General features: G+C 36.2%; 1 protein-coding gene across 2 annotated transcripts in view; it reads left to right on the forward strand.

The window, feature by feature from the left end:
• The window catches only part of LOC150091799 (transcriptional coactivator YAP1-like), a 261022-nt gene that overhangs the window by 173102 nt on the left and 73725 nt on the right, over window positions 1-14195 (forward strand). For both annotated transcript variants that reach the window (XM_090377012.1, XM_090377021.1), the window contains exon 2: window positions 4181-4431. In XM_090377012.1, coding sequence (XP_090233138.1) covers window positions 4181-4431 — 251 coding nt within the window. The remainder of the gene's footprint in view (window positions 1-4180; window positions 4432-14195) is intronic.

Genomic DNA, 14195 nt, shown 5'->3' on the forward strand with positions numbered 1-14195 from the left:
TAATTGCAATGGGACGATAATTGGATGGGAGGGATTTGTCACCCTTTTTAGGAACTGGCTGGATATGAGCAAATTTCCAACCAGAAGGAAAAACACCTTTGGAATAAGAAAGTGAAAAAAGGCGGCAAAGAATAGGAGTAAGTTCAGGAGCACAGGTTTTGAGAACAAGTGGAAAAATACCACCAGGACCTGGAGCTTTCTTAGCATCAAGATTCATCAAAATCCTTCTGATATCCTTTTGACGGAAGACCACAGGAGGCATTGAATGGAGCGTGTTGGGAATGGTGGGAGGTGTTTTACCAAGATCATTAATACATGAGCTGGAAGAAAAATGGGATGCTAGCAGGTCAGCTTTACCTTTGGCTGAAGTGACAACAGTACCATCTGGTTTGGACAGAGGTGGGAGCAGAGATGGGCAAAAGTTGCGGCCAATAGCTTTGGCAAGAGACCAGAATGCTCAGCTACCATTAGGGCAAGAAGCAAGTTTTCTACTCTTAGCCTGTTCAAACTCTAGTTTGGACTGATTAATAACTGCTTTACAATTGTTGCGAGCTTTGGTGTAGGCAGAAAATGAAACTGAAGAATTAGATTAATTGCTATTGGAATAACCTGCTACCTAGTTTTGTGGAAGTAAGAAGCGTACTTCTTACTTCCACAAAATTAATTTAAATTTAAAGAGTAATAAATACTTAGATGGGATTAAAAAAAGAAAAGAAGATAAACAAAGGATGCATGAGTTACACTTAAATCATATATGAGGGTGGTTCAAATGAAAATAGCAAAAATTTGGAGTTATTTTGGATTAGTTAGCACTCCTCACTGCAGTCGATTTTCACAGCAAGTGTCCAGCAGCTACAAAATTCAAAAGGTTGTTGTTTGTGTGCATGCAAAGCTTATTTACGGTGACATGATTACTCCAGGGACCCAAGGTTATCATTGGAGAGGGGGGAGAAGAATTGGTGCAGTTATTGTTGGTCCAGAGCACCCTTGTGGCCTTATTTACAACCTCTAAAAATATGTATGCATATTCCTAGACTACCTAAATGCACCTAAGCAGTGTGTTATACCAAGGTGGAAATGGGAGTAGTTATACAATTTTAATGCAGAAGGGATAAAACCTGGTGAACTTTATTGTAGGATGTTTAGCATGTATGGTGAAAATTGTTACAAAGGAGAGTGTATGAGTAGGTTCAAAAGTTTAAAAAGAAGCCTGTGATCCTGAACAGTGTTCTCGAGTTGACTAGACTAACTTCATTTTCATGCCAGACAGGATTTCTGCAGTTGAAAGGCTCATATGACCTGAAACAAGTTGCCATAGGGGATGATTTGCAAATAAATCCTCTGATTGCATTTGGGAATTGCCTTCAGCCATCAGGTGGTTGATTGTTAGAACAAACTTCTATGTTGAATGTGGGTAGTTTGAATAAATTCAAGGAAGGACTAGTCAAATTATTGGAGAGGATGGACTAGTGATGTGGGAAGTGTTTTTTTTTTTTTTTTTTTTTTTTGCTAATGCTTTATAAGATTGCTTTCATGCATCATTTGCCATTAATAATACTAATACAAATTACCATATGTACTCATGTATAGTGGGGGGTTTTATGACCAAATTTGTATGGAAAAGTAGATCACACTACGAGGGGGGGGGTTGAAAAGTTTTTAGCCTGACCCATTTTTAAAAATATTTGACCAATTTAATTATCATATTTGTGATCAGCGATCTTTTTTAATATAAAAACCATAAATCCAGAAAAAAAAATTAATTCTTTTTTTCAGCCTTTAAAGAAATGAAGTCAAGGGAAAATAACAAGTTTGAGAAGATGGAGTACCGTGCGATCATAAAATTCCTTCATTTCAAAGGGTTTTCTGCAAAATCAATATTTGAAGATATTATCAAAACACTAAAAGAATAGTGTCCTTCTTATGCAACTATAAAAAATTGGGTTGGCAAATTCAAAAGAGACAGTTTTGTCCTTGAAGATGCTCCAAGGTCGGGAAGACCAATTTCTACATCAACTCTCGAAAACATTGATGAAATTCATGAAATGGTACTTGAAAATCGAAGAATTTCAGTTAGACAAAGTAAAGGAAAAATTGAAAGAAAAAAGCGTGGAAAATTGAGCAAAGGCATCATCTTCCTCCATGACAACGCACCAGCACACAAAACACACACCAGACAATGGCAAAAATCAAACAATTGGGTTTCAAATATTTGAACCATCCACCTTATTCGCCTGACCTTGCTCCCTCTTACTACCATCTATTTCCCAATCTCTTGGCGCCTCCGTAGCCAGGTGGGCAGGATCAGCAGCAGCAGCAGCGCGTAGCACATGCTTCTTGATTAGACCGTGGTACGAGCCCATGACCACCGCATATCCCCAGAGTAATATGGCCTTAGTTGCTAATGCTCCTAAAAACCAAAAAAACAAACAACAAACAAACAGTCCCCAATCTGAAAAAATTTTAAAAAGGAAGGTGTTTTGACACCACAAATGACGTTATCAGTGTGGCCAAGACCTAGTTGGAGGAACTAACTTCGGACTTCTATTCCAAGGGACTAAAGACTAAAATGCTTGGAGGATCGATGTAAAAAGTGCATTGATATAAGGGGGTAATATGTTGAATAAAAATAGCTTTGATTTTTTTTTATTTGTCTTTTTTTAATATGTTATGCTAAAAACGTTTCAACCCCCCCCATATATATATGTGTAACATTTTTTTTAAGTTTAAAATTCCTGCATTTTTGTGGAGCATTTTCAGTGAACACAAGTTATACTATGCACATGCATGTTCATGGTAGGCTGACCTTAACAGTAAGGCCCTTTATCATTATTTATATTGCTGCACGAAGAGTAGAACCATTTTCAGATATACTATTTTAAATTCACAAATACAGCACTTGATACAATTGAAGATTATCAGTTCCAATTCTGACCCATCAGAAATCAGTACTGTTTAGTGTTTATATAGTTCACATGTTGCTTTTCCAATGGTTTTTGTTTTTTATAGCTTTATATTCTTCACCTGCATTCCTTTATTCTGTTTCTGTAAACCCATATTTTTTTATCAAAATGGGTTCAAGAAGGAACAAATATACTGCTAAGTTCAAGCTGAGTATCCCCAAGCAAAAAATCTAAAGGGGTGAGATCTGGCGACTTTGGAGGATATTCAAAAGCACTCCCTCAATGACCTATCCATTGATCATGAAATTCATTGTCAAGATAATCGCACACAATTGTGTGTGATTATTAATTCCTTCATCATTCTAAAAACACGTATGGTTTAAACCTAGCTCTTGTGAACACAGCCTTGGTGATTTTCTTGGGGTGCACATGATTGCATTTTTTATAGTTTCAATGTTTTCATTACTTCTTGATGTCCTCTTCCTGCCACATGCTAAGTTATTGATATTCTGAATGGTTCCATTGCCCCCTAAAATTTATCCCGCAAACGAGTAATTGTTAAACGTGTGGGTGCTTTTGTTCCATATCGTGATTTACAAGCATGCTGAGCTTCATTGACATTTTCATATTTCTAATAGCATTTTATAATTGCCTTTCTTGCCGACCAAGCTAGCCGGGTAGGTAAAGTGCCTGCCTGGCAACCCAAAGGTCGCGGGTTTGATATCCAGTCCTGGGCTGGATATCATGATGGTGCCGAACCAACCGGTTGGTTGGATATCCCGGCCACAATACATGAAGGAAGCAAGAAAAAACTGGTTCCTTCGTGTATTGATCACATCATACGAAATAAATAAATTGCCTTTCTTTCTTCAAAACTTAATTGGGTACTCTCCATCATTTTAGAGGTATCTATAAAGTGAAACAAAAATTAAATTATCGTAAAAAAATTGTCTATTTATAAGCTACAAAATGAGTTTAAGAAAATTAAATTGGTGCATATTGTTCATTAAATATAAATTTTTAACGTATGTATACAGTACATAATTTTGAAATATCCTGTATATTCGCTATGCTAAATAATTCATTCTGTGATTGTTAATATTGCAGTTTACTCCTGTTTCATGTTTTGTCATTTGTTTTTAATTCATATTAAGAAATCTTTTTAAATACATACTTTTTACTTTTCTCTTTTTGCTTAAAAATGTTTAATCTAGATACATAATTGTAAGAGCATGTTGGTTTCTTCTCATTTTCCATTCTTCTAACTGTTGCTATAGTCACAATACGCAATCCACAACATGGGAGGACCCACGAAAGAAACTAAGTGCTGGAAATTTGCCAACTCCTACTACCCAGGCGACAAGTCTCAACCAGCCCCCACCTGCTCCTGGAGTTACCCAGCCAATCAGCATCCAAACTACTATGGGACCTCTTCCTGAAGGATGGGAACAGGCTACAACTCCTGAAGGGGAAATCTATTTTATCAATCACAAAACTCGCACTACCAGCTGGTATGACCCACGAATAGGTGAGTAAGTGTGAACAATATTAACTTATGCTCATTTTTAGTTCTCTTGAATTTTTTCGTCATTTGTATGCATAGTAATTCCGAAAGGTCTGGTCAGAGTTTGGGCAATAAGTTCATATGAACTTATTGCCTAACAATAAGTTTCTGGACGATAAGTTCATATGTACTTATCATCCAGAAATGCTTTCTTGTCAAGTAAAGCCACATTTCTACTCTTATGTTGTAAAAAATGTGCTGTTGTAAAAAAAAAAAAAAAAAAAATTTTTTTTTTTTTTTTTTTTTACAACAGTTTTCAGCATTCAGCAGTTTTACTTTACAGCAGTGGAGTTCAAAATGCCCCCTCTGAACAGTGATATCACCACCACTGTGCATTGATTGTTGAACACACTCCAAATTATCAGGAGTGGCTGGATTGTGTGATTTATATAATACTCATGGCATTCAATGAACAGTGCAATAAAAATATTGCAAATCAGTGTTATCTACTAAAATATTGGAAAAATATTTAAAAAAATAGCCCACAGAAAGGAATTTCTACTTAATTCTTTCTTGGTTATAGTGCTCTTTGGAACTAGAGTCTTTGAAAGTGCTGTATGGATGTTTACACTTCACAAGATTAGCATTAGCATTAGTAGAGGCATATGATGCAAGAAAGCAAGCTTACTCAGCATCAGCCAAAAAAAAAAAAAAAAAAAAACAACCACTACTCCCATTTCACCCCTCCATTCGTTCGAAATACCTGTCTAGCTGAGCCTTAAATTTGTTTAGGCTATCAACTTCAACAACAAGCGATGGAAGTCTATTCCACAAACCAACTGCCCGCTGGCTAAAGGCAAATTTCCGCACATCTATCCGACATCCGTCCTTCCTCAATTTGAATTTATGCCCTCTCAGGTGATTATTCTGAGCAAGAGGAAGAATCCCATCGGCATTGAGCATGCTCAAGCCATTCAAAGCCTTATACACCTCTATCAGATCACCTCGCCGATGCCTAGTCTCCAGGCTCTGTAATTTGCAAAACTTAAGCCTTTCTTCGTAAGAGCAACCCTTTGTTCCATTCACTAATCTTGTTGCCCTTCTCTGTACTCGTTTCAGCAGCTCTACACCCTTCTTGAAATGAGGCCTCCAGACCTGTATACAGTACTCAAGGTGTGGCCTGACCAATGCCTTATACAAGGGAATAATCACATCCCTGTCCCTGCTAGAAAAATTCCTGTATATCATTGACAAGACACCATGAGCTTGCAGCTCGTCTGCACTGCTCAGAGAACTTCATATCTGCCTGCACAATTACCCCCAGGTCCTTTCATTCTCTACCACTGTCAGCGTATTACCACAGAGTTGATACGTTGATCTGGGGTTACTGTTTCCCATATGTAGTACTTTACATTTGTCAATGTTAAACTTCATTTGCCACCTCTCAGCCCATCTGCTCAACCTTTCCAGATCCTGTTGCAGCAGCATAGTATCAGTAGTGTCCTTAACAACCCTGCCAACCTTTGTATCGTCTGCAAACTTGAACATTAAGCCTGATACACCATCATCAATATCATTTATAAATACAGAAAACAACAATGGACCCAACACTGAACCCTGAGGAACTCCACTAATAACATTAGTCCACGTTGAGCAGTGTCCATTGATTACCACTCTCTGTCTTCTGCCACTCAACCATCCCTTTATCCATAGCAGCAATTTGCCTCCAATGCCACACTTCTCCAATTTGTGCAGCAGTCTTCCATGTGCAACAGTATCAAAAGCCTTTCTAAGATCCAAATATATAATATCAAAGTTATTCCCTGCATCCAGTTCTTTTGTGACTACATCATAGTATTCAATCAAATTGGTCAGACAAGACCTGCCCTTAACAAACCCATGCTGTGTCTGAGCTATAACTGAATTCTTGTCCAGATGATCCTGCAGTGCTTCTTTAACCAGTGCCTCCATTAATTTTCCTGGAACCGAAGTTAAACTAACAGGTCTATAATTACTTGTGTCAGCCTTTGATCCTCCTTTGTGAATTGGGGTTACATTTGCACATCTCCAGTCCATGGGTACCTCCCCTGAGTCCAAAGAAGCTCTCATAATTATGGCTGATCATGTAACCAGAAGAAAACCAGAAGATTGATCATGTAACCAGAAGAAAAGAGGAGTGGGAGTGTTACACCAGGAGTTTACTATATACATATATATGTACACATACACACACAGTGAAATGAAATGCCAGTGTAACAAATTTATGGGGGTATACAAAATATATTCATTATAACGAAATTTCATTGCAGTGAAACAGCATTAAAAAAATCCAGGAAAATGTTACATATTAAATATTGCTTATTAGATACAATTTCATATTTTTTAATTAAAAATTTGAGAAATTTGTTTTACACTCATATTTTCAATATAACAAAACTTTCATTAATTTTGCCTGGGAAGGCATAAACACAAAACTTCTATTTTCAAATTTATAAACCTTATTAAGCACATCTGTAAGGTTGTTTACAATGTAAACAACCTTACAGTCTGGATTGGCAGACAAAAAATGTCCGGTTTTTCTTGGCAAATTGGAAGAAAAAGTTCTAAAAGTAGTAGGGTAGTTACTCAGTATCATCTAGGTCAGTGATTTTCTAAAGCCAGCGAATAATTTTTATACAGCCTGTGCAGAAAGTTAACTAAAACAACAGCATTTTAAATTTTGTTAATTATTTCCAGAACCGTGTACATTTGACGCTAAAATAAGCGGAAACAAATGAATTTAAAAGACTGTGGCACTCGTTGAGGCAAATATGTGAGTGTTGAAGTTATGAAACCATGTGTCAGTGTCGTGAATTCTGTTTGTTTTATCTATGTTTTGTCTATGTTCTGGGACTCCAAATATGGCGAACAAAAAAAAAAAAAAAAAAAATATATATATATATATATATATATATATTTGTTTTTTTGTTCTGACTTACAGTGCTCAGCCCAGATGTAAGTGTTCACTTTTAGTTATGAATTCTAGACTTTTGGTTTTCAGCCATTATTTGCAAGATTTTAGAAATGTTGGGGATTTTTGAATGTTGTTACTTTCAATATTCTCAAAATTATAGCACATTGAACAGGCCTCTCAAATATAGGTGGCAGCGAATGTGTTAAATTTTTATTTTATCAACATTTTTTATTATTATTTATTTTTTATTTATTTTTTTTTTTTGTGGGGTGGGTGTAGGTTCAAACAGGGCAGGTTGGGTTTGGGTGCGGTTCCACTTACTGTAAGTACAAGTCAAGTGTGGGTCTAATGTAGTGGGCTCACTCAGGACTCTACTCTGTATATACATATACAGTAAACTCTTTAAAATAAACTCTTAAGATAGAGAGATTCTGGATTATCGGGAGGTATGCCTAGTGGTTGAGTATTTTTGGGCAAAGTATTTTTTATAAATATTTAGCATGAAAAAATGAATTTATTTACATCTGTAAACATAATGACTAAGTGGTATTACAAGGGGTTACAAATATAAATGATAGTTTATATTTGGTATAAATGGTATCCTAAATGCATGCTTGTATCTGTGGTATCAGAGAGAATGTCACTGACGCACTTTAGGGAAACTTACTTTTACATTGGTGGATAAAAAAAATATATACATATAAATGCAAATAAATTTAAAAAATTGACCATTCTTCTAAGAAATAATTATGATGTATGTGAAATCTTGGGGCTTAGAGGGGAACAGGTATCCTGTGTGTTATCAGACACTCAGCCTAAAACACTGATGGATCCAATATCTCTCTATTACAGAAGATTTAGGAGAAGTCCGGTTGGCCTGCCTCCCTAAAATCCACTCATGCACACCTTCCCGATGGTAAGCCCTGTTACGTCACTTAGGTGGCAACGAACGCGTAGAGTGGTTCTCTTCAAGATGCCTGGTCAGCATGAAGAGGAAAAGACCAACCCCTCCAGCAATATGAAAGCACGACGAAACAAATGGCCCTCAGTCCCCAGCAGCTTTCACTCTCCCTCTTACGGCAGCGAGAGGATTAGAGTGGAAGCAGAGGGTGCTAAGAATCTCTGGGTACGACCAGGCTGCCATGCACGGAAACTGAACTTGGCCTGTTATAACGTAAGAACACTCATCGGTGAAGACAGGATATTAGAGCTGGAAAAGGAATTAGAAAATGTGAATTGGAATATCATCGGTTTGGCTGAAACAAGAAGAAGAAAAGAATCACTTATAAGTTTATCAAGTGGAAATCTGCTGTACACCAATGGAAACAGTGAAAGGAGTGAAGGTGGAATTGGGTTTCTGGTCCATAAAGATTTTAAAAACAACATTTTGGAATTCAAAAGTACATCACCAAGAGTGTCAAGACTAATACTCAAGATTTCTAAGAGATACAAGCTAAAGATTATAATGATTTATGCACCAACATCGAGCCATGCTGATGAAGAGGTTGAAGAAATGTACACTGAAATTGAGAGTCTTCTAGATGAGCAGAAAACCCACTACACTATTATTATGGGAGACTTCAATGCTAAGGTTGGAAAAAGACAAAACAGCACAGAAAGGGGAACTATAGGAAATTTTGGAATTGGTGAAAGAAATGAAAGAGGTGAAAGACTTGTGGAATTTGCAGAATCTCAAGGACTGTCAGTAATGAACACTTTTTTCAAGAAAAGGGTGAACAGAAAGTGGACATGGAAGAGTCCAAATGGATTAACAACTAATGAAATCGACTTTGTCCTCACTAACAGAAGATATATTGTGAATGATGTCACCGTCCTGAATAAGGTAAATGTTGGAAGTGATCACAGAATGGTAAGATGTACACTTGATATAGATGTAGGAAAGGAAAGGAAAAAACTGACTCGAGTAAATAATACAAAGGTCTTTGAGATAACAGAAGAGGAGAAAAAGCAGTATGTACTGGAACTTAAGAACAAGTTTGAGCTTCTGCAGACTGCTGAGGACCAAGATATCGACGAAGAATATTACAACTTTTTGAAAGTGATAAAGCCCAAGAAACCTATAGGGAAAAAGAAATCCAAAGAAGAAAAAATTAGTCAAGAAACACTTGTCATGATGAACCGAAGACGACAAATGAAAAGCAAGAAAAACACTGACAGGGAGAAAATTGAGTATACTGAGTTATGCAAAGCCATTAGAAAGAGACTCAGAGAGGACATAAGAAGATTTAACACAAGAAAAGTAGAACAAGCATTAAGGGAAAACAAAGGATTTAAATCAGCAGCCATGATCAGTAATACAGAAAGACAAATGATACTGAAACTGAAGAATAGCGATGGTGTACTTATAAACAGCAGAGAAGGCATAATTCAAATAGCAGAAGACTACTATAGAGAATTATACAAGAAGCAGGGGAATGATGCCAGCAGTGGGGAAGATGGATTGCAAAGTAGCAACACATACGACATACCCAATATTCTTCCTGATGAGGTAGAACATGCATTGAAGAAAATGAAGAATCAGAAAGCCTCGGGGGAAGATGAAGTTACTGTAGAGTTGTTAAAATTGGGAGGAAGAGACATAACACAAAAACTGGCAAGGCTGTTCACAAAGTGCATTAGAAAAGGTGTGACGCCTAAGCAGTGGAATAATGCAATCATAGTTTTGCTGCATAAGAAAGGAGATAAATCAGAAATTGGAAATTATAGACCAATTAGCTTGTTATCCCACATCTACAAGTTGTTCACAAGGGTCATTACTAACAGATTAGAAAGAATACTGGATGAGAATCAACCGAAAGAGCAAGCTGGCTTTAGGACAGGATTCTCAACTATGGATCACCTTCATGTAATATCACAGCTAAGGGAGAAAGCAAATGAATATAAAACACCATTATGCCTGGCATTTGTGGATTATGAAAAGGCATTTGACTCCATACAGCATAAGGCAATGTTTCGGGCACTGGAAAGACAAGGCATTGATACCCCATATATTATGATTTTGAAGAAAATATACGAGAGTGCTACCTCCTTTATTAGACTAGACAAAGACAGTAGGAAATTTAAAATTGAAAAAGGAGTTCGACAAGGAGACACAATATCTCCGAAGCTGTTTACTGCTGCCCTTGAGGAAGCTTTCAGAAGATTAGACTGGTCGCAGAAAGGAGTCAATGTGAACGGAGAGTACCTAAACCATTTGCGATTTGCAGATGACATTGTGGTCATAAGCCATGATCCCAAAGAAATAGAGGAAAATCTTAATCAGTTATGCACAGCTAGTAAGGATTTTGGACTAAAGATGAATATGGCTAAAACAAAAGTAATGATGAACAAGTATGCCACAGAAAGGGAAATAATGATTGAAGGAGCAGTAATTGAAAAGGTGGAGTCATATACTTATCTGGGACAAGTTATTAGCTGTAATAATGATAAATGGCTGGAAGTCAAGAGAAGAATAAATTTTGGATGGATAGCATTCAGGAAATATAGTCACATACTGAAGAGCAATATCCCAGTTTGTCTGAAACGTAAAATAATGGACCAATGTATACTCCCCACCATGACTTATGGAAGTGAAACTTGGGCACTCACCAAAAGAATGGAAGAGAAGCTGAGAACCACACAGCGAAGAATGGAACGAATCATATTGGGAATAAGACTGTTAGATAAGAAGAGAAACACATGGATTAGGCAACAAACTCAAGTAAAGGACATTCTTATCAAAACTAAAGAACTAAAATGGTCTTGGGCAGGACACATAGCTCGAAGACATGATGACAGATGGACTAAGAAAATAACAGAATGGTATCCAAGAGGAGCTAGAAGAAAACCTGGAAGACAAAGGCGGAGATGGATAGATGAAATTCATGAGTTTGTGGGTAGTAAATGGATGTCCAGTGCTCAAAACAGAAGCAACTGGAAAGTTGCTGGAGAGGCCTTCATCCTGCAGTGGATTGAAAATGGCTGATGATGATGATGATGATGTGAAATCTTTATTGATTTACATGATATTTTTATTTTAATAATGTCCTGTGGAGAAATTCAGCTAGTTTCTCATATATAATAAATAAGGTCACTACCTTTCATTTTTACTGCCATTATGATTAGGATGATAAGTTGCATAAAAATATCAGGGTGAAAATAACAGGCGGCTCAAGGTCACCTGTTTCACCTTGGTTCCCCCCTTTATCAATTCTTTTTAAGAAAAGGCTTAGTGGATGACCTTCAGCCTCCTGTTGATTTTCTCACTGCTATAATTATAATTTCAGAAAATCCTTTATTGTGGAATTAAATCTGTTGTTTGTGCATATCAGTAAATTGCTGTTTATGGAAGAGTTTAACCATACATTTAATCATGCATGCATTTTTACAGCTGAGAATTGGACAATTTCTCTCTCTTGCTTTTGGCTGTTCTAAAATGTTATCAAACTGGTCACTGGTTCACACAAGCACCGAATGACTAGCCACATGGCAATAATTTGTAAGAGAAGTTTACATTGTTACAAAGTTTACTGAATAAGTTGTAGCACTAAAAAGAGAGAAATATCAACCGTGCACAAGTTTTTATTTCACCTGAATGAGGAGCAGACCCCAAAATCTTTAGCCTCAGACTCCATGTTGTTTTTGAAGATGTGAACTGCAGTGGTCTTAGAGAGAACCCTTGCAACTGTGGTTTAATTCAAAAGCAATCGTAAGAAGTTGCTTAAAGAAATGGAAAGTATCTAATTCACAAAACAACTATGCCAGGAGTGTGGTATCCTTTACATTATTATTGCCTCTCAATTTTTCTTAACAATGAAACCTTTCATTGCACATTATAAGCCATTTTAATGACTAAAATATTGTAGCAGTCAGCTTAAGTCAGTGGTTTTGTAACTGCATGGATAAAAATACCATATATTCTGGCATATAAGATGACCTTTAAAGCACAAAAAAATTTACTAGACTAAAATTTTGAGGTCAGCATATACATCATGTATAGAATCCTAAGCTTGAATTAAAGGCACAAAATTAAGGTCACAAAGAAATGATTAATATCAATATATTTACAAAAATTTATTTCATAAATATTTTTATACAAATATACATTGTTGGTGGATAAAAAATTATTGAACACCTTTAAAAACCCAAAAATTTCTTCTACATCAGAAAAAATACTTCATGAAATTTGCTGGGAGTTATGTTTTCAGGTTTCCTTAAGTATTGGTATTGGCAAATGATTCAAAGAAGCAAGCTTATTCCTCATCAGCAAAAAAAAAAGTTTCCACATTGACTGTAAATCTCCTCTAATAATTTGCCTAGTTCTTCCTTAAATTTATTGAAGGAGGAACTAGACATGAACTACCCACTTCCACAAATAAGATCTCTGGATATTATCAGTTTCTTATAGCAAGTGTGCTTCCGTATTGAGGCTTTCTTTACAGAGAAACCAATTTTTAATCCAGTACCAAACAGGCAACAAGGAATAGTTGCATCACATGATTATAGCCCCCCCCCCACACCTTCAGTAACAGTGATCACATCGCCACCTATAGGTTTTGGTTTTGTGACCTTCTACATAAGGGAGTGCTGTATACACTTACCTCTTTCTTTCCAGTTTCCTGTTCATTATAATAAATTTTCACAATGTAAATGTTTAAAAGAAAGTGTAGAAATAATTGAATTAAAAAAGTATGTATTGATCCTTAATGCCGATTTTGCTGCAACTGTGAGATAAACTATAAACCATCTTTTGATATTGTAAAAAAGGGGGGAAGGGGTTAACTTATTCAGTAAATATATGATTAAGATAAATTTTCAAGGGAAAAATTGAAGTTAACTTATATGCTGGACTATATGGTATAAGCAGCTCCATTAGTCTCGATGAATGGAAATTCATCCTGTATAGTCAAATGCTTTCTATACTATGTTAACTTAGAATACTCATCACACTGATTAAGTTGTATGTTTTGTAGAGTTTAGGATGTGATTAGTGCATTTGGAATTTCAGATTTTTAAATACTTAGTCAAAGAATATGTAAGCACTCTTTCCTGTAAAATGCTTGTATAACCCTCACTGGCTATGCCCAGGGTGAAAATAAAAATTAATTTATATATAGCTTTTTTGTTATTGATAACTAAATGTTGTCTTCATTGCTAAATTGTATTGATGACATTTTGATGCATTTTTTTTAATCATATGCCTCAAGGTTCTTTCATTTTACTTCAATTATAAAGAATATTTCTAATCTATTTTCATTTTGACTTTTCCAACTTCTGTCAGGACCTTATCTAAGCCTCCATTCATAAAACCTGTAAATTTCTGAATTTGAGGTTTTCATTATTTTATTGTGCAGTTATTCATTGATTATCAATGATTTATTACTAGCATAAATAATTTCATGTTAAACTAGTTGTCTAATTTCAGTATATACACATGGTAAATTCAATCTGTCCTCAGAGCTAAAGGAGTTCCTATTGGTATTCCTTTATCCCTTAAGACATCTTGAATTCACCATGATGTGGACTTGAAGTGCTGAAAGCATGCTGCAGGAATGCTGGTTCATGTTGGAACTGTTTCCCACAGTTTCAGATTGGAGTTTTTTGCAGATCTCATCTCTGAAGAGCTCATCCTGCTGCTACTGCTGCTCATTTGATTTGAGATCTTGGAACAGAGATGCACTGCAATAGGCTGAATTTACTTGCATGTTCTTCTTGGAAACCAGTTTTTTTGCCTTGTGACATGCCACATCGTTGGAAGAATTGATTCTCAGATTGATACACTGCAGACATGAAGGGATGGATGCATGTGGTTTAAAACAATTTCTAAGCCGTATGG

This window comes from Mastigoproctus giganteus, chromosome 1 (assembly GCF_048544385.1).
Source record: "Mastigoproctus giganteus isolate SK-2022 chromosome 1, ASM4854438v1, whole genome shotgun sequence".
In the NCBI taxonomy this organism is placed as follows: Eukaryota; Metazoa; Arthropoda; class Arachnida; order Uropygi; family Thelyphonidae; genus Mastigoproctus; species Mastigoproctus giganteus.